The sequence below is a fragment of the Heteronotia binoei genome, chromosome 21 (assembly GCF_032191835.1).
Source record: "Heteronotia binoei isolate CCM8104 ecotype False Entrance Well chromosome 21, APGP_CSIRO_Hbin_v1, whole genome shotgun sequence".
Lineage (NCBI taxonomy): Eukaryota > Metazoa > Chordata > Lepidosauria > Squamata > Gekkonidae > Heteronotia > Heteronotia binoei.
In genome coordinates this window covers 191,421,095-191,448,043 of record NC_083243.1, presented here as the reverse complement: position 1 = coordinate 191,448,043, position 26,949 = coordinate 191,421,095, and the positions used below count along the sequence as shown (strand labels likewise).

General features: G+C 45.9%; 1 protein-coding gene across 2 annotated transcripts in view; it reads left to right on the top strand.

Moving 5' to 3' along the window:
- Positions 1–26,949, top strand: part of MYLK (myosin light chain kinase) — a 440,102-nt gene that overhangs the window by 280,820 nt on the left and 132,333 nt on the right. For both annotated transcript variants that reach the window (XM_060262723.1, XM_060262722.1), the window contains 2 exons: positions 22,257–22,307; positions 23,581–23,708. In XM_060262723.1, the coding sequence (XP_060118706.1) occupies positions 22,257–22,307; positions 23,581–23,708 (179 nt within the window). The remainder of the gene's footprint in view (positions 1–22,256; positions 22,308–23,580; positions 23,709–26,949) is intronic.

The following is a 26,949-nucleotide window of genomic DNA, read 5'->3' as shown; positions in this document are numbered from 1 at the left end:
GCTTACATAGCCACCAGCCATAAAAAAAATCACCTTTCAGACTACATTGTTTTCAACTGTTCAGATCAATATTGTTATGTATATGATGAAGTGTGGCTGGAGATACATACCAACAAGAAAGTATTTTAAAGGTTTGATATTTAGCACTATAAATTTTAGAATTATTACAACGTGAGGACCAGATTAAGTTTCAATCCATCTCAGTTAAATTCCATTGACAATCAGCAGACCATTTTAAGTGATAAGGCAGAGGAGATTTATGATTAAACATCTTTAATATCTTATATAGTTTTGATAACATCCCTAAAGAGGCCAAAACCATTTTACTTAATAAAGTTTCGAAGTCAGTTTGGGGTCGCTTTACTGCGACACTAATGATAGGTGGTTCTAGGAGGCATTTGATTTGCAGATAAGAGAACCACATTATTTTCATTCCAAGTTTTTGTTCCAATGTAACCTTTTCAAGTATTTTCCCTTTATGGAATAAATCTGTAAGGCGCGAAACACCAGCTTGTTGCCACAAGTAGTAAAGATTATTTTGCACATCAAGGCCTGGGGGAAACCATTTTTGAAAAACATAAAAGGATAATAACTGTCAATCCTGGTTATTTTATTAAGAGATGGTTGAGCAAATGTCAGGTTAATGCTCTGGCCTTTCCCCGTTATTTACAACCTAGAGAACACGTAGGCATCACCATCTGGCAGGAGAATGTTTACGGTACTGGGAATGGCCTGCTGTGTTTCAAGGATGCACTCCCTAAAATTCACAGGCTCCCTTATCAGTTCACAATGTAGTGTGAGAATGCTTTTGTAGTGGAAATGATAATTGCTGCTTTAACCTTTGAACCTTAGATTCGAATGAAGCGCCTTTTTGTAACGGTTTATGATACCCTATATAGTAAGTATGTAACCTCTGGTATCTCAGTATTTCCAAGGACCATGTTCCTTTGAGCACCTTTGAATTCTTCTTGGAGATTTCTAGCCATCTCCACCATTTCGAATCTCATGAGTTGAAGGAAGTCCCGGGGGTCGGTATCTTGGTACTCATCTTTGTCGTCAGGAACTGGGTCGGTGCCTCGGTCTTTCCAGCCATCACCTCTGCTCGTCTCTGATGTTCCCTGGTCTCCTTCTTCCCCTATTCTGGGAGGTAGGGGTGGAAGTTCAAGGATTGTTTCCCGGTGCCCAGGTCCTTCATCCATCAGATTGGTTGACTGGCGTGGGTCCCAGTCTTTTGGGGTGATAAATAATCATTGTATGTGCAGCAGGGAGCCTCTCCCGGCTTGCCTCCATGCGTTGAGTACATGCCACAGAAGTTGCCTTGGGACAACTCCGGTTCTCTGATCCTCACCAACCAGTGTCTCCGGCCTGTTGGGGGCTTCTCCGTTGTCAGGGGCCTTCTTATCCATAGAGTTAGAAAGTCTCTAAATTCGGTTAAGTCCCCACATAGGAGTATTTCCAAAATGTCAATCCCCGAGATTCCCAATAATGAGGGCCTAGTTCTCCAAGAAGAAATGCGGGCAAATAGCACATTTATGGCCCAAGAGGTGAGGAAGCAAATCGACCAAACTCTGAACCCTCCAGCACCCGCAGTGGGACAACAACCTCCGCAGCCCCCAGACGACTATGGACAGGGCCAAGAGCTGATGGCTACCTTCGATGAGGAGCCCGAGGAGGTAGAGTACTTTATCATACAAGCAAACAGCTTTATGTATTACTGGGGCCACACCTTCCCTGATGAGTTCAGCTGAGTGGACTACCTAGGGTCCAAGCTGAAGGGAGCTGCCAAACAATGGTATGTGAGTCTATACAAGACGCGCAGCTCCAAACTAGCTACAGTGGCAGCATTCCTCTGCACAATCCTAATTCATTATGAAGACCCACTACAAGAGACTCGGACCCTCCACGACATGCAACAGGGCCCCAGATCAGTGAGAGAATACTCAGTGGAGTTCCGAGCCAACGCTGCGAAAATACACTGGTGGAACGAACACATGAAAATAGAGCAGTTCCAGAGGGGTCTGAACGCAAGTGTACTGGATCGAGCCCTCCAACGTGCCTAACCTACAACACTAGTAGGATGGGTCCAATTAGCGGGAGAAGTGGAAACCAATGTGAAGAGAGTGGCTCTCCAACATCAACAGCAGCAAGAGGGAAAGGGGGAATGTGAGTCTCGGTCTGGGGCAAAACCAGAGGGAAAGAAAGCAGTAACTGGTGGAGGGGAAACCAAAATCCCTCCTCCTCGTCGGTGCTTTCGATGTGGAGATGTGAATCACCTGGCAGCGAACTGCCCACAGAGACCTCGAGCCCCCCCCACCCCACTTACTCCGAAGCCCAGCGCTCCCAAAGTGAAGAAGCTGGAGGGACATCCAAGAGAACTGGTGAAAGGTAGCATCGCTACCCCAGCACTGTGGGAGGAGGAGATTATCCTGGTGACCAAATTGGGAGAGAAATCCTGGGAAGAAGAGCCGATGGGAAACGGGAACGACCTGCACTGAATGGCACCGAGCAGCGGGTTGTGGAACTAACGGCGCCACTAAGGGTGAGAGTAACTGGAACTTTATTTTAAATTTAAAAAAAAATGAGCTTTGGCTGTGCACCAGACTGAATAGGAGCACAGGACCCAGTTTAGGGTTGCCAAGTCGAATTCAAGAAATACCTGGGAACTTTGGTGGTGGATCCAGGAGACTTTGGTGGTGGAGTCAGGAGACAATGTGGATGGAGCCTGGAAAAAGGTTGTGACAAGCATGATTGAACTCCAAAGGGATTTCTGGTCATCTCATTTAAAGGGACCGCACACCTTTTATAAAGTGACTTATAATAAGTCACCAGGCCCGGATGGCATACATCCAAGAGTTCTGAAAGAACTCAAAGGTGAACTTGTGGCTCTTGACAAAAATATGTAATCTTTCATTGAAATCTGCCTTTGTTCCTGAGGACTGGAAGGTAGCAAATGTCACCCCCATCTTTAAAAAGGGTTCCAGAGGAGATCCAGGAAATTACAGGCCAGTCAGTCTGACTTCAATACCCATGCTCTTTAACTTGTTCATTCATGATTTGGAGTTGGGAGTGAGCAGTGAAGAGCTAATTTTGCAGATGACACTAAATTGCTCAGAGTGGTGAGAACCAGAGAGGATTGTGAAGCACTCCAAAGGGATCTGTTGAGGCTGGGTGAGCGGGCGTCAACGTGGCAGATGAGGTTCAATGTGGCCAAGTGCAAAGTAATGCACATTGGCACCAAAAATCCTAGGTATAAATACAAGTTGATGGATTGTGAACTGGCAGAGACTGACCAAGAGATCTTGGGGTCATGGTGGATAACTCACTGAAAATGTCAAGACAGTGTGCGATTGCAATAAAAAAGGCCAACGCCACGCTGGGAATTATTAGGAACGGAATTGAAACAAATCAGCCAGTATCATAATGCCCCTGTATAAATCGATGATGCGGTCTTATTTGGAATACTTTGGATCTTATTTGGAATACAATTCTGGTCACCGCACCTCAAGAAAGATATTACAGCATTGGAAAAAGTCCAGAAAAGGGCAACTAGAATGATTAAAGGGTTGTTACACTTTTCCTATGAAGAAAGGTTAAAACACTTGGGGCTCTTTAACTTGGAAATGTCGACTGCGGGGTGACATGATAGAGGTTTACAAGATTATGCATGGGATTGAGAAGTTGGAGAAATAAGTCCTTTTCTCCCTTTCTCACAATACAAGAACTCATGGACATTCAATGAAATTGCTGAGCAGTTGGGTGACAAATACCTCAGTGGGGCACAATGCCATATAGAGTCCACCCTCCAAAGCATCCATTTTCTTTCTTTGCTGTCTGGATATCAGTTGTAATTAAGAGATCTCCAGCTATTACCTGGGAGCTGGCATTACTACACCCCTCCCAAAAAATCTGCAGAAATTTTCCAGACCCAGAGCTAGCAACCCTAAGTCTCCACCCATAAATCTTGAACAACCTCAGCAGTTATCTGATTTGTCTTTTATCCAACTTTTAGTGCAAGGAGACTGAATTTCCTCAAGATGCTGATGACTCTGAAATCCTTCCTCCAGCAAATGGATTTGAGCCCTTGCTCTCTTCACTCCCAGAGAATCCCTCAGCTATGGTTGCCATCTCCAGGTGGGGAAAATCCTGGAGATTTGGGGGGTGGAGCCTGGGGGGGTAAGTTTTGAGGGAAGGGATCTCAGCCTGATTTAATGCCACAGAGTCCACCCTACAAAGCATCCATTTCCTCCAGGGGAACTGTTCTCTCTAATATGGAGATCAGCTGTACACCTGAACACATAAAGCTGCTTTATGCTGAATCAGAGCCTTGGCGCAGAGAGCATTGCCTTTCTTTCTGGGTGCCAACAAAGAGGCGTCTAAGCCTTTAAGAAATGGCAGCCTGAGGGACATATACAGGGAAAGGCCTCTTCTCTCCCCCTTTTGCACCTCCCTGATGGCCAGAGCAGCAGCAGTGGCTCCACCATCACTGACCCTGAAAGGCACCAGAGGCACCACTTCTCCTCCCCTTCCCTCCAAGATCATTGACAGCTGCAGCCTCCCCCCCCCTCCCCCACGATCAGCGACCCTCAACAAGGGACACTCCCTGCCCTGAGATAAGAGACACCGTGGCCAACTCACATATGAAATTTGTTGTTCGTCCTCCTCAGTCGCTTGCTCTCAGCCATCTTCCATCCCCCTCGGCCCAACTACTTCTGCGCGGCCACCAATCATCCTCCTTCACTTCTGGCCACGTGGAACCTTCACCCCCAGAGGTAATTTCTGAACAGAGGCTGAGGTGGGTCATTTGACAATGCAGAAACAAGGGAGGACTTCAACTCCTTAACTTGGCCTCCTCTTTTCCTCAGAATCACCTCATCTGCTTCCTCCAGAACCCACTGCAGAAAGCACTCTCAGAAGCCCTCCACAAGCCCAGGCTTGCATGGGGGCATGGGCTCAATTCCTGGTTCTTCAGCCAACAGTACTGGAGCTTGTTCAGCTGCTGAAGCTGGAGCTGTTTGTTCAGCGTATAGCCCAGCACTGCTCTAGGTGGCCCCCGCTCGATCCCTCTGACATTTCCTCTGTCCTCCACTCTCTTCTCTCTTAGTCCCAACCACCAGCCAGAAATACGACCTTCTCCAGACAACACAACTTTAGGGAGATGGCCAGTAAGGGGGGAAAGAAATAAATCATGTTGTAGAGCTCCCACAGCATTGCTCCAGTGAGCTCTGGCCCAAGTTGAGGCCTGTTGGTAGTCTACACTCCTTTAAATTATTTCATCTATTATCTATGGTTACTCTCAATTCAAACAACAGAAACTAGTTTTCATTGCCTCAGGGAGACTAACTCTCTGATACTCTGATGTGAGGTCTAGATTGTTGCCCCGCTATGGAATGTTCCAGCTCCTGCCTTTTGAGTTTCTTTCCAGACAGGGACCCTGTTGCTGAGGGATACCCTTCTAACCCTCACCAAGGCAATCGGTTTTTATGCTTTTTCTCTGTCTATATTGCTACACAGATTGCTCTGCAAGCTACAGAAAGGTCATATATATATACACACACATATACACACACACACATATATATAGACAGACAGACAGACAGACAGACAGACAGACAGACAGACAGACAGACAGACAGACAGACAGACAGACAGACAGACAGATAGATAGATAGATAGATAGATAGATAGATAGATAGATAGATAGATAGATAGATAGATAGATAGATAGATGATATAGTATGCAGCTATTCCAACTGTGGTATGGAGACATTTAGGGTTCTAAGCTATGCTCTCTCTATTCATGAAGTTTCATAAGGTGATGCCCTAGCTGGGATCCTCTGCCAGTGATTGTTTCTCAGTCCTCATGTCACACATGGTCAGTGTCTTCATGCAATCCCTCCTTGTGGATTGGCAGAGACCCTGACATTCTCTCTTGAGTGCATGGCTGTTCAGTGCTACTTTAGGTGTCACGGCTCTCTCCAAAAAGGTGCTGTTTTATTTGACATGTCCCTGCAGGTATTTCAGTAGAGACACTTGCTTAGAGCTCACTGTTCTATTCTGTTCTGTTCTGTTCTGAGTGCAGCTCATTATGCGATGCTAAGCACCCATTAGGAAGGTGGTCCCCTGTGGTCTCCTTTGAGAGATTCACACCCACCTCCTTCATTCAGTCAGCTTGCTCATCTCCCTATATGAGACTGCACAAAAGCCTTAATGAAAGTGGGTTGTACTTACCTGTAACCATTGTTCATTGAGTGGTCTTTTGTGCAGGCACACATCTCTCCCTCCTGCCCCACTCCTTTGGAACCTTGATGTCTTCAGGTCTCTGGCAGAGTCATGGAGAGCAGAGAGACAACACCAAGGCCTATATCAATTGGATAACTCAGTAAATACAAGATATAAATTGCATTAAAGAAGAAGATGAGCATTCAAGTCCCATGAAATCCAAAGTCCAAGCCAACAATGTATGTTACTTCGTGAGGAGGTAAATATAGGGAGGTGGTTGATGATGGCAGCCACTTTTCCACTCCTAACAAATCAACTATGATGACTTGCAACTTCTGAGCAATTACTCTCTATGGCAGGCAAAACAGCTGGCTTTTTTGTCCAGAATCCGGCCACAGTTGTCCATACAATGGTCATTTCTAGACTAGATTACTGCAATTCGCTTTATGTGGGCTTGCCCTTGAATCTGATGCAGAAACTCCCAACTGGTGCAGAATGCGGTGGCATGCCTACTTGCTGCAGCACCTATCCAGGTGCACATGTGACCAGTGCTCTGCCAGCTCCACTGGTTACCGGTTGAATACCTGATCCGGTTGAGGGGTTTGGTTCTGACCTTCAAAGTTTATATATCAATTTTCATATCACTGCCTCTTCATATGGTGCTTGGAGGGGGCAACAGTGGGAGGGCTTCTAGAGTCCTGACCCCATTGGTGGACCTTTTAATGGCACCTGGGTTTTTTTGGCCACTGTATGGCAGAGCGTTGGACTGGATGGGCCACTGGCCTGATCCGACATGGCTTTCTTATGTTCTTATATGCGTTCCATGTGGTCCATCACTGCCTCTTCATATGACCCAGGAATTTTTCTTTCAAACCTCATCCACTAGTCAAATGTCCAGATTTGAGAAACAAGTCACCCATAGTATTTCTTGTTGGAATGGTCTATATGTATAGTTTTATTATGTATAAAGTTTGTACCTTTCCTCAATGAGTAAGTGAAAATCCAGTTGCCAACAGTATGTATAAGCAGTAGAGATTTGTTTTTTCTAGCTGCGCAGGCCGTTCCTCTATGGCACTCAGTTAAGCTTATGCCAGGTATGTTACTTGAATCTCTGCCAGGTTATTATACTTTATAGTTTATGCTGATCTGACAACCTGTGACTGAGTTCATACTGGCAAAGAGCAAAATTTTCCATGAGGACTCTGTTTATAGCACATTCTGCATAGCTGTCTAGGGACAAACAGAAGGAAAGGATGATTGTTATTGATTACTGTACATAGAAGTGGATGAGCACTTATCTGGGCAGTTGAAGACACTTGAAGGCTCTTTGCTGCTGCAATTGGTCTTTTCTTTTTCTTTCTCCAGACATGCTCTTTTCCAAGCTGTAAAAGCACAGTCTCAAAATGACTCCAAAATCGTGTGTATAGTCAAAACTATCCTGCAGGTCTTTAGCCTTCTGGTGAATTTAATTTACAGAATTTATTCTGGTCTTCTTTTGGACAGGCTTACTTAAAATGCTGCCAGTTCACTTTAATCTGATTACAATTTTACTGTATGTCTAGTTCTTTATATAGCTGATGGATTTTATTATATTTTCCTGTTATCCCTTTTATTGCAGCTAATTATGCAAAACTTTGGTGGTTTGCTTGTGTTTTCCCCAATTTCATTATTGCTCTTTTCTCTTGATATCATGCTAACTTTAATTTTATAAGCTTTTTCTCTGAGATCTTGAGGGAACAGAAGATTTTTGTCCCTATCTGTAGCAGTTTTCCATACTCACTCTTAAGATCAACCCAAGTTGCTCTCATTGCCTGTGAGCTTTTTATCCCCTGGCATATTGCATTGTCCATGGAATGTCTTATACTGTATAATTACATTTTCCTTTCTTCCTTTACTCTATAACCCACCAGGAGTCTCGGTGAAAGAGAGGGGCTATAAATAAGCAAAATAAAATAACTGGCAGAGAAGGGAGGCAATTAGGTAGGTAACTGTTTCCTCATCCAGTCAGACATCCTCTGCTATCATCTGACTTGCTATAGTGAAATTTGTGCCACTTACCTTCATTTGGGAGCTTGTGAGAAAAGACAGAAATTGCTTAAGAGAAAAGAGACAGAAATTTCTCCGGCTTTATTTCAATTTCTTCTGTCACTTCATTCACTCTGGGTTCATATTTCCACAATTCCACTACAAGCTTTAGACTTTGATCATAAAAGAGAGAAGAAACACACCAGCATGAGCCTGTCTTCTTCAGGACCAGCTGCAAATTAAGAACCTAAAAAGCTCCTTATTGGGTTAGTCTGAGACATCCATCTAGTTTTATATTTTGTTTGCATTAGGAAGTTTACAAGCACTTGATGAAGGCAACAGTCTTTCCATGTTTGGGCCTGGCATCTGGTATTCAAATGTGTGTTCCTTCTGAACACGCAGGTTCATTTAGCTGACATGCAGCCTTCAATGCGATACCATTTTCATTTCAAACACAACCAGGGAAATTAATAAAGAGAGAATGAGAGTGCCTGTAGGATCCCAGAAAACCCCATGGCTAATCTTGTCTGAAAGTTTTTGTGGAGTTGTGTTATTTTGCATTGAAAATAACCGAGTCCTTTGTAGGGGTGGCAACTGTTATAAGAGTGTGAGGAGGAAGGCGGGGGCAGAGGATGAGCAGAACAGGAAATCCCCCCGAGTGAATATTTACTGAGACTTTTTGTGAGACCTTGACCTGCCTCTCCGATTGCAAAGATGCACAGCGGGTGTTGTTCTCAATTATTGGCCCTTTCTGCATGCACAGCTCACTTTAGTTTATTGCAGAGAACCCGAGCAGTTGAACCATTACACTTGACTGGATTTCTTTACCTGGCATCCATATAGTCTTCCTCACACTGGGAAGTGAAAACAAAGGAAAAGTGCAGTTTTTCTTAACTGGTGTGAGAACATCACTTGTGAAATCTGGGGGCGGTAGTCTCTGGGCAACCAGAGAATGGTAGTTTCTCTCCCCCCCCTCCCCGGCCTTTATTTTGTTTGCATGTAACACTGAAATACTTTTGTTTTAGCACTGGCGACCCTACAGCAGGAGAAATGGCTGCTTTGCACTGCAAAGGGGGCTGAACAGAGAGCACAAGGAGCCATTTACTTCTCAGAGCACAGAGAGAAAGATGGCTTGCCACTTGATCCTTTGGAAAGCATGCATGGAAGGAGAATAAACTTCTTCAGCTCACTTTAAAGATTAAAAGACCATTCTGTGATTTTTTAAAAAAAGCTCAGGAATGAGTTTAACAGTAGAAATGTATCAATTGAACTTGGACGGCCAATAACACACACACACCTCTCAGTATTCTATCATTAAACTCATCTCACTTGTTAAAAACAAAACTTCCCCTGCTCAAGGAGAGGTAAACACAAACCTCGCCATACTGAAGAAGCAGAGGTGGAGGTGGGAAGGAGCAAAGTGCAGAGGGGGAGAAAAAAAACCCAAACCTGGGGGAGGTGCAACAAAAACAAGGAGGGGCAGGAAATGAGTGGTATCTAGGCTTCCCAATCCCCAGGTCCCAGTGGGAGATCCCCCGTTTTTACAGGCTTCTCCCCGCCCCCAGCCAGCTGGCCGGAGGGGGAAGCCCCGCCCCCCACAATCACCACGTAGTTTTAGAGCTCCTGCAGATCCATTTTTGAAATATGTGCCTTTAAGGCTGAGCAGGAAGCAGGAAACAGGAAGGGCTTCGGAGAACGGCCCCCCTCTTTGTTTTGCTTTCGTTTTCAGAGCAAGTAAAGTTCTGCAGGAACAAGACCAAGTAGGTATTTGTGCCTGTGAGATAGGAAGGGGCAGGGGATTCCCTGGTTTGGAGGCCCTCCCCCGCTTTAGAAAGTGTGGGGGGAGGGAAATGTCTACTGGGCACTCTATTATTCCCTATGGAGAACGATTCCCATAGGGAATAATGGGGAATTGATCCATGGGTATTGGGGGCTCCGGGGGGGGGCTATGTTTTGAGGTAGAGGCACCAAATTTTTAGTATAGCATCTAGTGCCTCTCCCCAAAATACCCCCCAAGTTTCAAAATGATTGGACCAGGGGGTCCAATTCTATGAGCCCCCAAAAATGGTGCTCCTATCCTTCATTATTTCCTATGGAAGAAAGGCATTTTAAAAGCTGTGCTGTCCCTTTAAATGTGATGGCCAGAACTCCCTTGGAGTTCAATTATGCTTGTCTCACCCTTGTTCCTGGCTCCGCCCCCAATGTCTCCTGGCTCCACCCCCAAAGTCCCCAGATATTTCTTGAATTGGACTTGGCAACCCTAGTGGTGTCACAAAGGAAATATGTCTGCTTCAGCATTCCCTTTGACTTGGAATTTGAACAAGTTTAAAGTCTGCAGCAAAACCACTCTTGGAAAAGCCATTGTGACAACAAACCAAAAGTGGCCTGATGGCTGAATGCCCAAAAATATATACAGAAAGCAAAAGAAAACCCGACAGACAGCTGAGGTGAAAGCAGGAGGAAATGCAGAAGAACATTAAAAAGGCAACAGAGAAATGGAGAGATAGTGAAGGAAAAGGCAGGTACAGAAAGGCCCAAGAGTGATGAGCTGCATGAACCAGCAATAATACATGACCAGCTCCTATATGAAAAAAAATTCAGTCTCAGAAACAGAAGCTTGAAATATACAGTTCTTTGAATTCATGTTTCCTGAAGAAGGGCTCAAAATATTTGTTTTTTGGCATGTACAGCTGAAGTGGGAGCTGCTGGATGGCTAGCATTTTAAAATATCAAACAGCTTATTAAAGAGAAGTGTGGAGATTTAGAAGCTTATCTATAAGCTTCTGTTTTGAAAAGCCTTGTTATGGCCTAACAGTGAGAATGACATTGGGTGTTTTCGCACTCACCTTCAGCCGGCGCCGCGACCCTCTTGACGACGGAGGATCTGTGCTGATTTCCCACACGAAGCGCTGGAGCAACCAGAAGAGCCGCCAATTTCCGGCGCGAAGCCCGCTCAAACGTAAATCGCCAAGAAGCAGGAAAACGCTTGAGCGGGCTTCGCGCCGGAAATTGGCGGCTCTTCTGGTTGCTCCAGCGCTTCGTGTGGGAAATCAGCACAGATCCTCCGTCGTCAAGAGGGTCGCGGCGCCGGCTGAAGGTGAGTGCGAAAACACCCATTGACTCCTGCTGCTGAAGTCATTAGAAGTTGGGGTTGTTTGCATGGAGCTTCTTAAAATATACAAGGCACAAGAAAATGTGACTCTTGATGGTGCTTCAGCTCTCTAGTAACATTCTTTATGGTTTTCAGTGAGGGTAGAGGAGAGTACATTACTTTCTGGATGTATTTTTATGCTGAAAATATTTTCCCTTCCAAAATTTATTTTTATCCCTTCCCTGTAAGTTGTGGAAGTTTTTGCAAGTTTGGTATCCCATGAAAATTATACTAAGTTGGGTGGCTGTTGAAGAAAAGTGCTGGTAGAAAGGTACTCACGGCGCTTTCTGTAGCTCATATGGACTGCCTGATTCTAGGCACCAGGGAGGTGGGGAAACTGTTGAGGTGGATTTTGGAGAAAGGCACAAGTTGTAGGTAGGTAAAGTTACGTGCTCCTTCTATCCTTTAAAGCTACTTTCCTTTGAAACAATAAATACATATGTATTGGTTCTTTATTATGTGCATTTGCGTGTTTTGTTTTGTATAAACTGAACCCCTCAAAGATGGGTGTTCTGTGGCTGGGGGGACCGAGGGTGGAACTGGAGCGTAGGTTGCTTGCTCTTGACACCAGCAGCAACAGTCAAGAGCCTGGGAGTGACCTTGGATGCCTCTCTTTCAATGGAGGCCCAGGTCACACATATTGCTAAAATGGCATTTTTCTATCAACACCAAGCCAGGCAACTAGCTTCCCTCCTGCCTTGTTCAGACCTAGCCACAATAAGCCATGTGACTAGGGTTGCCAAGTCCAATTTAAGAAATATCTGGGGACTTTGGGGGTGGAACCAGGAGACTTTGGGGATGGAGCCAGGAGACATTAGGGGTGGAGCCAGGAGAACGCATGTGACAAGCATAATTGAACTCCAAAGGGAGTTCTGGCCATCACATTTAAAGGGACGGCACACCTTTTCAATGCCTTTCTTCCATAGGAAATAATGAAGGATAGGGGCACCTTCTTTTAGGGCTCATAGAATTGGACCCCCTGGTCCAATCGTTTTGAAACTTGGGGGGTATTTTGGGGAGAGGCACTAGATGCTATACTGAAAATTTGGTGCTTCTACCTCAAAAAACAGTCCACCCAGAGACCCATGGATCAATTCTCCATGATTTTCTATGGGAATAAATCTCCATAGGGAATAAGAGTTCCCTGCAGACATTTCCCTCCCCTCCCCCCGCTTTCTGACAACCCTGAAGCGGCCTCCAAACTGGGGAATCCCCTGCCCCCACCTGGGGATTGGCAACCATACATGTGACGGTCACCTCCAGGCTAGACTACTGTAACTTGCTCTACTCTGGTCTAGAAACTTCCAAGGGTCCAGAATGTGGCGGCGCAAGTCCTGACGGGAACGCCACGGACAACACACATTCCACCTGTGCTGCGCCAGCTACACTGGCTTCCGATTGAGTACTGAGTTAGAGTCAAGGTTTTGGTAATGGCCTTTAAGGCCTTGAGGAGTCTGGACCGATGTATCTATGGGACCGCCTCCTCCGCTATGTCCCTGGAAAAGCGCTATGCTCTACTGGTTGAAATCTGCTGGTGATACCCGGCCCTGAAGAGGTCCAGCTGTCGTCAGCAGTCCTGGCCCCGACCTGGTAGAACTCTCTGCTGGAAGACACCAGAGCCCCACGGGATCTTTGAGAATTCCACAGGGCCTGTAAAGCAGAGCTGTTTCGCCAAGCTCTTGCTTTAGGACAGCGATGGGCGCCAGGCTGGCACCCCCCTCCCCTCCCCCTACTTAAAGGGAGAACTGTTTCTAGTGCCTAGAAAGCAGAATTACAGTATGGTTATTGGGTTGCAGCTGTTTTAAATTACTGGTTTTATTGCTTTTATGTGTACTTTTTGTTGTACATCACCTAGAGCCCGACATTGGCCAGGATGAGACGATTCTTCTTCTTCTTCTTCTTCTTCTTCTTCTTCTTCTTCTTCTTCTTCTTCTTCTTCTTCTTCTTCTTCTTCTTCTTCTTCTTCTTCTTCTTCTTCTTCTTTTATTTTTAATCCTGCCCTTTCTTGAAGTTATTCAAAGCAGTGTATGTGGTCTCCCCTCTTTTTTCGTCTTCTCTCCTAACAACCTTGGCATTTAAACCCAATCCCTCAAATTCATAGTCTGCCAATCTAGCCGTTACACCACGTGGTCTGAACAAGTAGCAGCTATTTGTATTCGTCTAGTACTGTCTTCACTGCCTGCACTAGTATTTTCGTTCTGAATGGTAATATACAGAGCTTTTTTGTAGAAAAAGCCCAGCAGGAAGTAATTTGCATATTAGGCCACACCCCCTGATGCCACGTCAGCTGGAACTGCATTCCTGTGCGTTCCAGCTAAAAAAAAAAAGGCCTGGTAATATATCAGTAGCTGAGAGGAGTCTTCCTCAGGGCTGCTATTTTTATCTTTCTTGGAACTGCCTTTCCCCATATACGCTTCAGAGGTCGTTGCGATCGGCTACGCAACACCTCCTTTCCACCCCTGGCCCTAAGGACGTCCGACTCGCCTCAACCAGGGCCGGGGCCTTTTTGGCCCTGGCCCCTCCCTGGTGGAATCAGCTCCCTGTGGAGATCCAGGCTCTACCTAAACTACTGCCATTTTGTAGGGCCTGCAAGACGGAGCTGTTCTGCCGGGCTTATGGTTGAGACAGTGGGCGTCCTATTATTTCATCATTTGGCCTCCCTTGTGGTGACATTATGCCTTCTGGTGACATTGTGCCCTACTGTAGCGCTATCTTATTGCTACTACCATCATTTAATGTGGGCCTATAACTGGTTACTTGATAAGCTGTGCCTTTTCCGCCAGTGGTGCATTTTAGTTATTGTTTTATTGTTTTTACTGTTTAATTTTAATGTGATGTTTTAACTTTGATCTGTAGGTTTTTATTGTGATTATTATATGTTGTGATCAGCCTTGAGCCCATTTGCAGGAAAGGGCAAAATATAAGCCTACTTAATAAAAAAAATAAAAAATATGACTTGCCAGCTTCCAGCGATGGTACTTATGACACATACCAAAGGTGGAATGGCCACAGGGAGCAAAGTAGTTGTCAGACTTTGGAACTTCAAATGAAAGCGAATCATTTTGTTTCAAAAATTAATTCATTTATTGAGAACTAGTGGTCTGGGATAGAAGCAGATTGAGTTTGATACATTCCAAGGCTTTGCCTGGCGTTTTGTAGACTATATGAAAGCAAAACAATAAAACCATTCTCACACTCTGAGATATAGTTGTCTGTTCCCATACTCCCTTATCTCTTTCCCAAGGAGGGAACCCCGCTGGTTACCTTGGAGCATACCAGCTTCAAAGGCTCCAGGCATTTGTTAGCGCCAAGCGAAGAATTCCTCTCCTTGCGGGTTTTTTTTGAAGTGCACTTCTGTTTGAAGTGCAAACCTTAATTCCCAGGGTTAGTAATAGCATACAAAATGGCGTTGGTTAGGACAAGGAAATACATCTACTCATGGTCTAGCTATAGGTGAGTTACAATGTCTGACAGTAGTAGCATTTCTGACTTCAGAACAGCCATGTCTGTACTTTAGCTATGGTAGAAGACTAGAAGTAATACCACACCATGAGCTGTCTTGACAGAACTCTGGGTAGTTACTAGGCTTCCCAATCCCCAGGTCCCAGAGGGGGATCCCCTGGTTTTACAGGCTTCCCCCCTCCCCCAGCCAGCTGGCCGGCGGGAGAAGCCCCGCCCCCGCAGCCATCATGTACCTTCATGAACGATTCCCATAGGGAATGATGGGGAATTGATCCATGGGTATCGGGGGCTCTGGGGGGGGCTGTTTTTTTAGATAGAGGCACCAAATTTTAAGTATAGCATCTAGTGCTTCTCCCCAAAATACCTCCCAAGTTTCAAAAAGATTGGACCAGGGGGCCCAATTCTATAAGCCCCAAAAGAAGGTGCCCCTATCCTTCATTATTTCCTATGGAAGGAAGGCATTTAAAAAGATGTGCAGTCCCTTTAAATGTGATGGCCAGAACTCCCTTGAAGTTCAATTATGCTTGCCACACCCTTGCTCTTGGCTCCGCCCCAATGTCTCCTGGCTCCACCCCAATGTCTCCTGGCTCCACCCCCAAAGTCCCCAGATATTTCTTGAATTGGACTTGGCAACCCTAGTAGTTACAGATAACCAATTTATGTATTTTCTACATATTTTACCATACATCTATATCTGACATTTGGTGGTATTCTCATTATTTTCTTACAGAATGATAAAGATGGTCAGACTTCCCCATAATGAAAACACTCATTTTGAAGTCGTTTGTATGGGCTCCCTCGGTCTATGTATTAAACTTCTGTGCCAAACTGCCTAAAGTGTTTTTTTTTAATCTTAGCAGAATCTAAAATGAAGCATGAGAGGGTCCTGGATACGGTCATAAGATGAATATTTTAAAAACTTTGTGCATGGAGGCGTAACTAATGTCCAGAGGCGGCCCTGCCACTAGGTAAATTAGGTGTTTGCCTGGGGCGCCAGGCTGGGGGTGGCACCAAATTGAGCCTTGTCTCGCTCCCAGTGCCCTAGGCAAATGCCCTGGCTGCCACCTGCTGCACCCTTCCACCCTCCTGGGGCACACATGGTGTAGGTCAAGGAAGGCACCCGGGCAGCTCCCGGACTCTATTCTGTGGTGCTCTCTTTAAGCACCACAGAGAGCTTGCGTGCCAGCCTGCTGGCTTTGCTCTGCCTCCCTTCCGGATCTGGAAGGGAGGCAAATCGAAGCCAGCCAGCTGCCGCACAACTTCTCTGTGGTGCTTAAAAAGAGCACCGCAGAATAGGGGCCGGGAGCCGCCTGGGCATCCTCCCTGCTCTACTTTGCCATGTGTGCCCCCAGCAAGGTGAAAGAGTGCAGGCAGCAGGGTGCGGGACTGCAGAACAGCCTAGGGCACCGTGTGTCCTAGGGCCACCCCTGCTAATGTCTCCCCTAGATCATGGCCTTTGACTATAAGAGAGTAGTCCTCTGAATTGGCCAGTCAGCTTCACCTTTATTGTTTGGATTTTCCCATAAGCATTACCTCTTTTACATAGCATTTCCTGAGCCTCCTTAAACTACTGTATTTTTTGCTACCAGGTAGCAGAAAGTATATACACACCTCTACACTTTCTTGACTTTCACCCATGTTACCTTAAACTCATATTGTCCTTTGGCAAGGACTGTGCTCCTCTAGTGTATTAACACACAGTGAGGCTTAACTGTGTGTTAAAACAATAGCTGTTAGTTTCCTGACAACTGATTTCTTATATGGATATTGCTTTTGTAGAGGAAACTGCAAGTGTTTCTGCCACACTGAATAAGTTAATTTGCCTGTTACTGGTCTTTGTTCAGATAGTCTCCTGCCTTTGCGGCTTTTCACTTGGTGGTTTTACTTCGACTCAAACTACACAGCAAACTATTTACTGAGAAGCAAAAGTGACTAGGAATCTTCCGTTACTATACCTTATGTGACTGTTGAGTAAATTATGAGACATGACAAATTTCAATCAGTTTTTAAACGATATATTATCTTGATTCTAAACAATTGATTCATTAGCTAAATTGGGTAAAAAGATGTCCCTTTTACGCCAATGCTATCCATAAAAAACAAATGCATTCTGGAATCGATGTACATATAGACATCTCTCGGCTTGGCTTCGCGAACGAAGATTTAAGAAGGGTGCAATAGTCCACATCTGCTGCAGGCTCGCTGGTGGCTGACAAGACCAATGCGGGACAGGCAGGTCCGGCCACAGTGGCTGCAGGGAAAAGTCTGATTTAGGGTTGGTGCTGTAGCAGTGCGATTCTTCCTCAATCTCCTTTTGTCCTCAAGACCAGCTATGCGTGCGTTCTCAAAAGAAGAAACAGCCTGGTGGATGGTGTGCCTCCATGCTTTGCGATCTGAGGCTAGGTCAGACCACTGGTGATGGTTGATGCGACAGGCGCCAAGGGATTTCTTCACTTAGGGCGTTTTCGCACTGACCTTCAAGTAGCGCGACCACCCTCTTCACACCGGAGGATCTGCCCGGATTTCGCACAAGAAGCGCCGGCGCACCCAAAAGAGCCGGCTACTTCCGTCGCGAAACCCGCTCAAACGGAAACCGGCAAGAAGCAGGAAAACGTTTGAGCGGGTTTCGCGACGGAAGTAGCCGGCTCTTTTGGGTGCGCCGGCGCTTCTTGTGCGAAATCCGGGCAGATCCTCCGGTGTGAAGAGGGTGGTCGCGCCACTTGAAGGTCAGTGCGAAAACGCCCATAGACATACTCCAGTAGGTATTAGGCAATGGGTGCCACTAGGGGCATGCTAACCTGTCAAGCACCGATATTTCTCAATAACCAGTTCTTTGTTTTAAATCGAAGTAGTTTCATTGTTAGAAACTCAGGAGCTGTACGAAGGACACAAGCCTTGGGAGTAATGACGTACACATAGTTGCTATATAGGATATCATCAAAAGTTACCATACAGATGCATACTTGAGTCACGGGTTCAAAGGTTACTAAACCACTATCTATTTTATTACTAAGGAATTTTAGGCTATTGGAAACATCAAACATTCTCACACTACTCTGGGAGAAGGTAAGGGTTGTCTGTGGGAGAGGCGACTTGAAGGTAATGCCAGCCAGGCTGTAGCATAAACAACCCAGGGCCAGATGGATTTATTACTTGCCCACTGGCTGTAAATAAGGGGGGAGCAATAGAGAGCTGGTGACCTGCTCTTTCTCTAGAAAAATATATTACAGAAATGAGCGCGCTTGACAGCTAACCCCTCATGCACACCTTTTTTTTCTGATTTGGGTCCCTTGAACCTGAAAAATATTGGAACTTCCCAAGATTCCCAAATCCCAATATTGGAATGATACTGGGATTTAGGTAAATAATCAGAAAAGCCAAATGTATTCAGCATTTAAAAATGCCTTCCCTTCACTTGTGGAGGTGTTCCACCACCGTGGCACAACTCAGTGAGTGATTTAAAGCGTTGTTTTAAAAAGTCACATAAAAATCAAATGCCTTCTCTTCACTTGTGGAGCTGGGCTGCCAAGGAGGGTTCAAGTCCACAAGTGAAGGTAAGGCATTTAAAAATCCCTTACCTTCACTCTCCAGAGTCACACTGCTTTGGCTAATGAAGTTAATGAAACTTTAGGAGAGGAGCAGATTTTGTGGGAATCATCCAGACAAATGAATATTATCATCCCTTTTCCACATATCCTGGTGGAGAAAGGGGAGACATGGTCCATTGCAGACAGTTGTCATGTGTTGATATTTTTGTGCCTTCTGTTTCCAATAAAATATATCATGTTTTGGATATAGTTGCAAAAGGCTCCCCATACTCACATCCCTTGTGGTTTTATACAGACTATAAAAGCAGAAACCAGAAGGCAGGACTCTAGTGCTGTGTGTGTGAGAGAGAGAGATGTGATGCACACCCGGATTCAGTATGTTAGTTGACACTTTTCACCCCCCCTGTTAGTGGTGCTCATATATCTATTGAACTACTGGAAAATCTGAGATACACTTAAGCTGTTGATGCAGTAATATGAAGATAATGATAATGATGATATTGGATTTATATCCCGCCCTCCACTCCGAAGAGTCTCAGAGCGGCTCACAATCTCCTTTACCTTCCTCCCCCACAACAGACACCCTGTGAGGTGGGTGGGGCTGAGAGGGCTCCCACAGCAGCTGCCCTTTCAAGGACAACCTCTGCCAGAGCTATGGCTGACCCAAGGCCATTCCAGCAGGTGCAAGTGGAGGAGTGGGGAATCAAACCCGGTTCTCCCAGATAAGAGTCCGCACACTTCACCACTACACCAAACTGGCTCTATGAATTTCTCTTGGTGGTGGAAAGTGCCATCAGGTAGCAGCTGGATTATGGTGACCCTGTATGGAAAGCAACAAATAGCAGTAGTTTGCTATTGCCTTCCTCTGCATAGCCACCCCAGACTTGTTTGGTGGTCTCTCATGCAAGTTCTAATCAGGACTGACCCTTTTTAGCTTCTGAGATCAGATAAGCCTAGGCCATCAGTTTCTCTTAGCCACTGTTTTTACTAACAGGAAAGAGGAAGGGCTGCTTTTAAAATCTTTCACAGACCTTAATAAGAACAGCAGCTATTCATAAGAACATAAGAGAAGCCCTGTTGGATCAGGCCAGTGGCCCATCCAGTCCAACACTCTGGGCGTTTTCGCACTGACCTTCTAGTGGCGCGACCACCCTCTTCACACCGGAGGATCTGCCCGGATTTCGCACAAGAAGCGCCGGCGCACCCAAAAGAGCCGGCGACTTCCGTCGCGAAACCCGCTCAAATGGAAACCGCCAAGAAGCAGGAAAACGTTTGAGCGGGTTTCGCGACGGAAGTCGCCGGCTCTTTTGGGTGCGCCGGCGCTTCTTGTGCGAAATCCGGGCAGATCCTCCGGTGTGAAGAGGGTGGTCGCGCCACTAGAAGGTCAGTGCGAAAACGCCCTCTGTGTCACATAAGAACATAAGAGAAGCCCTGTTGGATCAGGCCAGTGGCCCATCCAGTCCAACACTCTGTGTCACATAAGAACATAAGAGAAGCCATGTTGGATCAGGCCAGTGGCCCATCCAGTCCAATACTCTGTGTCACTCAGTGGCCAAAAAACCCAGGCACCATCAGGAGGTCCATCAGTGGGGCCAGGATATTCAGGGGTGTCAAACTCATTTGTTATGAGGGCCGGATCTGATTTAAATGAGACCTTGTCGGGCCAAGCCATGTTGGGCTGGGCCACGTGTGCACCTATTTAAGATTAGGTAGCAGAGATATAAACTTTTTAAAGGACACAGACAAACATGACAAAAAAACCCACCTTAAAATAAAATATGCTTAAAACATTAGCACTTGCTGCGGGTACTATTGGAGCCTTCCCTAACAATGGAGGCTCAAATAGCAGCCACGGCTAAGTCTGCATTTTTTCATCTTAGGCGGGCGAGGCAGTTGGCTCCTTTCCTGGAGCATGACAATCTAGCAACGGTGATTCATGCAACGGTCACCTCGAGGTTGGACTACTGTAATGCCCTCTACCTGGGGCTGCCCCTGTGCCGAACCCAGAAGTTGCAGTTAGTGCAGAACACCTCTGCCCGGCTGTTATTAGGGCTCCCAAGATGGGAGCACATCCGGCCAGGGCTCCGGGATCTGCACTGGCTGCTAATAATATACCGAGTCCGGTACAAGGTGTTGGTTATTACCTTTAAAGCCCTATATGGCCTAGGACCTGCCTACCTTAGGGACCGTCTCTCCCCACATGTTCCCCAGAGAGTACTGAGATCGGGTTCTCAAAATCTGCTTGTTATCCCCGGGCCAAAGGAGGCCCGTCTGAAATCCTGAAAGGGACAGGGCCTTTTTGGTAACGGCTCCTTACTGGTGGAACCAGCTGCCGGAAGAGGTGAGGGCCCTGCGGGACCTTGGCCAGTTCCGCAGGGCCTGTAAGACAGCCCTCTTCCGGCTGGCCTATAACTAACTGGCATTGGAAACTTTATAGAAGGTTGTCGCGTAGTATTCTGACGGATCGCTGTTTATTTGTTTTATTATTTTATTGTTTTAATTGTTGTAAATCGATGTATTTTTTAAAACCAAAATGTTAGATCTTATGTTGTGAGCTGCCCTGAGCCACTTCAGTGGGAAGGGCGGGATATAAGTTGAAATAAACTGAAACTGGTCTTCAAGGTGCCTTCTTTGTATTTCTCCCATGGGCTCAAGGGAACTGGGCAAAGGAAGCTCTGGCTCTTTCCCTCCCTCCCCAGGGAACCAGGAGGGGAGCAGCCTCAACCAATGGAGAAAATTGTGGTTTTGCTCTGCTGCTCCTGTGTGATTGAGCAAGTCTTGTAAAGCAAGCTGAGATGAAGAAGGAAGCAAGAGAGAGGGAGAAGGAAGCAGACAAAAGCCAGTTGCTCGGGAGCCTGATAGGAGCCCTCCAAAGGCCTGATTTGGCCCCCGGGCCACATGTTTGACACCCCTGCACTAGAAGCTACCAAAAGGAGATGAATGCTATGGGATGGCCAGCCACCTTTGACAAGTGTTTGCAAAACTTAACATTTTTAAGGTTTTATTTAAGAGCAAGTACTACACATCCAGCTGCCTCCATCCAGGGCTATTTTTGTAGCAGGGACTCCTTTGCATATTAGGCCACACTCCTCTGATGTAGCTACTCCCCCTGGAGCTTACAGTAGGCCCTGTTCTAAGAGCCCTGGAAGCTCCTGGAGAATTTGCTACATCAGGTGGTCTAATATGCAAAGGAGTTTCTGCTACGAAAAAAGCCCTGCCTCCATTTCTTTTTTATTACTGTTTGTTAAACAGCTACCATACCATACCAAACCTTTAATGGCATAAAAGATTCAGATAAAAATACACAGAATATAAAAATTTAAACATTGGAGATAAAATCAAAATAAAACCGAGCTTACAGATGCATTCAAACATGGTCAGAATTAAATTTAAGGATGTCAGCCAGAAATTTTGCCACAGCCTCACTAACCACCCCCTCAGTATCACTCAATAAATAATAACAGGGTGGCAGAATAGACAAATCTGGAGAAAAAGAAAGCTTGCCAAATAAATCTTTACGGAGGTTATGGTATAAAGAACAATCAAGCAATATATGCTGGATTGAGTCAGGGGTATTTGCTATAATGTCTCAAGCCACCATATCCATAGGCTCTTCCTCTGTGACTGCATAGTGGCTCATTCACTCAGTTCTCTTTCACAGACAATCTGGGCAGCTGTCTACCGGGACCCTCTCACAGCAGCACCTTACCCACCCCCAGTTTTGCCCCAAGCAAAATGTGCATAATTAAGCAGAACTAGGAAAATACATATTTTCTAAACAAACAGAAGTTTATTACATATGCACACAAATTAGACCAACTGCTCATTTCTTAATTTGTTTTTCTCATTAGGTGAGGCAACAGTGAAGAAGAAACCAGCTCCAAAGACCCCACCCAAAGCAGGTATTGGCTGAAATGCTAAAACAAATATGAAGACCAACAGGCCTGTAGCCAGGATTTCAAATGTTGGGGGGGCATTAAAATTTCTCAGGGGGCACTTTAATTAATTTCTTTCTGGGCACTAATGCTGAGTCTGTCTGACCTCTTCCACACTGTCCTTGGCAGCAAAAAGGCACAGATGGAGCTTCCTTACTTTCCAAAGGGCCATCTCCTCCCCCCCCCCCCCCAGTCTCTAAACAGGGAGGACCAACCTCTCAGAATCTGCCCACCTGCCTCCCAGGCAGCAGCAGAGGCAAGACTGTGGGTCAGGGGCCCTGAGTCAGGGGGCCTCACCAGTAAGTCTGGGGACAGGGCTCCCACAGGCCCCCCTGTAGCTACAGGCCTGAAGACCGAACACCCTTTTATTAGCATGCACTTGAGAGAGCTGTCACTTGGGGTGTGGTGACTCAGTACAATATTTTGCATTTTTTTTCGTACAGAGGGTATCTGTGGAGTTTTTTCAGTTTCTCATTATTAGTTTGCTATAATATTTTGGACTTATTCACTCAGCACTCTAAAAAGATAATGCAGTTCTGCGAAACAGATGATCGGACTCCCTCTTAGTAAATCTTCCTAAAGCAAGAAAGAACTAAAAGCAATTGCAGACTTTTTTCTGTTATCCTAAATATGTAGCTACCTAAATCTGGAGCTTATTGTGTGCTGGCTGATTTCAAACCATGCAAGAAGCGTCTTTACACTGAAGTAAGCCTGTACAGTGTGTGACCTGCCATGTTGAATGCAGCCCACATGTGGCCCACTAGCCACATTTGATGCTTGACTGCCGCACCTTATTTTGGCTGTCTGAGGCTGATGAAAAACGAAGTTTCCACTAGTATTAGCTGGTGAGCTCCATTCAAACGGGTCAGGTATGCAGTTGAACGTTTCTTGAGTTTTGTTGGGTGTTTGCAGTCTTTGGGATGCTGCTCTGAAAAAACAGTGAATTGCTAACTTTTGTATATGTTCACATGATAATTTTGAAATTTCTATCAGCACAGAGAGTTAAATTAGATATACCCTCCCATGTGCAGATAGAGGGGAAAGTAGGGCCACATGAACTCAAGAGCATTCCAGGTGTGCAACAACACAGCTGTAGTGTCATATTGATGTGCAGAGGAGATGTACTGAGTCCCTGTTCTAAGCCAATGAAGGTATAAAAATTGGAATAGCAGGCTGTGAGGGCAAGTTACAGATTGCACAGCGGAAATCCTCGGTCTAAAGGAAACCATCTTTCTATTAGGTCTTCCCCCTCAGATTGTTCAGTTTCCAGAAGACCAAAAAGTTCGGGCTGGAGAATCAGTGGAGCTATTATGCAGAGTCACTGGGACTGCACCATTGACATGTACCTGGATGAAATTCCGGAAGCAGGTAACACAGTTCTCCCTGTGCATGATTTGAAACATAGATTGCATGGAAAAGTTTGGAGTCCGGGGTGATGGTGGTTGTGTATGTAGACTGCTCGTATTAGCTAGGGTTAAAATCCAGCATTTGCAACCAGTTTTAAAAGATCTACCCATCAATTTGAACAAGGAGTCCTAATCCACCCAGAACACTGTCAACAAACTCTGTAAAGTTATTGCAAAGACCTAAGAAGAAGAAGAAGATATTGGATTTATATCCCGCCCTCCACTCCGAAGAGTCTCTGAGCGGCTCACAATCTCCTTTACCTTCCTCCCCCACAACAGACACCCTGTGAGGTGGGTGGGGCTGGAGAGGGCTCTCACAGCAGCTGCCCTTTCAAGGACAACCTCTGCCAGGGCTATGGCTGACCCAAGGCCATTCCAGCAGGTGCAAGTGGAGGAGTGGGGAATCAAACCCGGTTCTCCCAGATAAGAGAGCTCTGGCTGCCCCAAGGCCATTCCAGCAGGTGTGAGTGGAGGAGTGGGGAATCAAACCCAGTTCTCCCAGATAAGAGTCCAGACAGTTAACAACTACACCAAACTGGTTCTCAACAGTGGTGATGAAAGCAGTGGTGATGAAGCAGGACTCACAGACATCTTTGTGCATCAGCAATGGCTTTTTGTATTCTGGAGTGTCAAAGTGCTCACTAGAGAAGATCTTTGGTGCCTTAACAGATATTTTTTGATATGGGGCTCTGGTTTGTTTTTTATTTCCCCTTGGAGTCATTAACAAGTCAGGAGCTTGTTTTGTTTATGAAGAACTGTAAAGTGCCTCTCATAAGGATGTCACAGCATATTAGCAATGTGTAATAATAACAAAAGATTCTCTTGTGAAAATTCTGTTTTTCCCACTTCTTCCTGCTCATGAGAATTATCATTGAGGTCCAATAGGGGAGGGACGGTGGCTCAGTGGGTAGAGCATCTGCTTGGGAAGCAGAAGGTCCCAGGTTCAATCCCCAGCATCTCCAAAAAAGGGTCCAGGCAAATAGGTGTGAAAATACCTCAGCTTGAGACCCTGGAGAGCAGGGGAGGGACGGTGGCTCAGTGGCAGAGCATCTGCTTGGGAAGCAGAAGGTCCCAGGTTCAATCCCTGGCATCTCCAAAAAGAGTCCAGGCAAATAGGTGTGAAAAAACCTCAGCTTGAGACCCTGGAGAGCAGGGGAGGGACGGTGGCTCAGTGGCAGAGCATTTGCTTGGGAAGCAGAAGGTCTCAGGTTCAATCCCCGGCATCTCCAAAAAAGGGTCCAGGCAAATAGGTGTGAAAAACCTCAGCTTGAGACCCTGGAGAGCAGGGGAGGGACGGTGGCTCAGTGGCAGAGCATCTGCTTGGGAAGCAGAAGGTCCCAGGTTCAATCCCCAGCATCTCCAAAAAAGGGTCCAGGCAGATAGGTGTGAAAATACCTCAGCTTGAGACCCCGGAGAGCCGCTGCCAGTCTGAGTAGACAATACTGACTGTGATGGACCGAGGGTCTGATTCAGTATAAGACAGCTTCATATGTCCAATAGATCTGACTTTTCATCCCATCCTAGGGTGGTGTGGAGGCAGGCAAAGGCCCTTTCTGCATGTATATTTACCCCACAGCTTCTTCACAGCTACCGTTTTCGCACACAGCTTACCTCGCAGTCACAATCCTGTTCCCTCCACAGCGTCCGGTCGGATTGCCCACCATCTGCGCCAAAGTTACAGGAAGTGCCGCGGCTTTTGCGTAGCAAACGTAAACCGCTAAAACCCAGTTTACGTTTGCTACGCAAAAGCCGCGGCACTTCCTGTAACTCCGGCGCAGATGGTGGGAAATCCGACAGACGCTGCGGAGGGAACAGGATTGTGACTGCGAGGTGAGCTGTGTGCAAAAACGGTAAGCCAGTTCTGCTCGTCTTTACTTCAGAAGCAGTGTTTGCAATTCTGCAGCTCCCGATTTCCCCCCAAGAATCACAAAATTATGCATTCTACATCTACAACCCACATTTTATGCCTAATTGTGATTAATGTTATTTGTTGTGACCTGTGGGGAGTGGTGTCCAGTTGCCAGCAATTTGGCCAACTGCACACACAAGGGATGGGGCACACCACGTCCTCCCCTTTCCCATGCTCCCACACCAACACTCTCCCACCCCCTTCAGCTCTCCTCCACTGGGCTGCTTCATGCACAGGTAACCCAAAGTTGCAGGTGACTGGTTAGTCCGTCAAGAAGGGTAGGGTCCCGGGACTTCCGGGGAAGGAAAATGCCGAGCTGAGTTGTCTCTCGTAACGGGAGCAGGCTGAAAGTTTTGTTCGGGGTAGTGGAGGGCAAATTAAGCCCACTGCCTACCTTTCTCAGTGAGAGAAAGGTCCAAGACTTGCACAGAAACTTTGGAAAGAGATTTACCTTGGCTGAAAAGAAGCCCTGTAGGGGGTTTCTTTGAGGCTTTGAGGAGTCTCAGAAGTTTGCATAGTCATCGTCTGCAAGACTTTCAGAGTCATTGATTTGGCATAAGCTCGTCAGGATCCTAACCTTCTGGGACATTTATAAACAACTAAAGCTGTGGAAGACCAGTGGAACTTGGATAAGTGGAGAAAAAGGTACAGAAGCTCTCTTTTCACTCCGGAACTATTTATAGACTAAAGGGACATATTAAAGGTGGGAAAAAGGAAAAAATATAAAGCTTGCAAGTAGAAGAAGGAAAGGCTGAAGTTTGGATTGTTTTAATATAAAGGACAGTGCTAAAAACAGTTAAAAACTGAAAAGAGATTATTGTTTAGTCTACCTTGCGGTTTCTTGGAATGTAAACAGCCACGCTGCACTGGGATATATCGGAGCAATTCTTCTGAGCAAGACAGGAAGTGCGTCAAGTATCGTGAGATTTCCATGAGAGTTGATGGTGACAGAGACAGGAAGCAGTAAAGAAAAAAGCCTACTCTATACCATAGAGAAACATCGGCAGCCATTGCTGGGAGGTCCAATTTAAAACATTTTTTAAAAAAGATTTGAGACTTTAAAATTGACAGAATCAACTGGAAAAAGGGTAAGAAGACAAGAACTATTGACTATGTTATTGGTGGGCTCCTGGGGTGATCTTAAAAGGAAAAAAAAATTTTTTAAAGGAGAAAAAATCGCGGCCGCCATTTTGGAATTTTTGAAGACTTTTTAGATAAATATCTCGGCCAAGGGGGCTCAGAAACCAGCGAAATTGGGCTTGCTGGAAAGGGCAAGCCCTACTCTATTGAACCT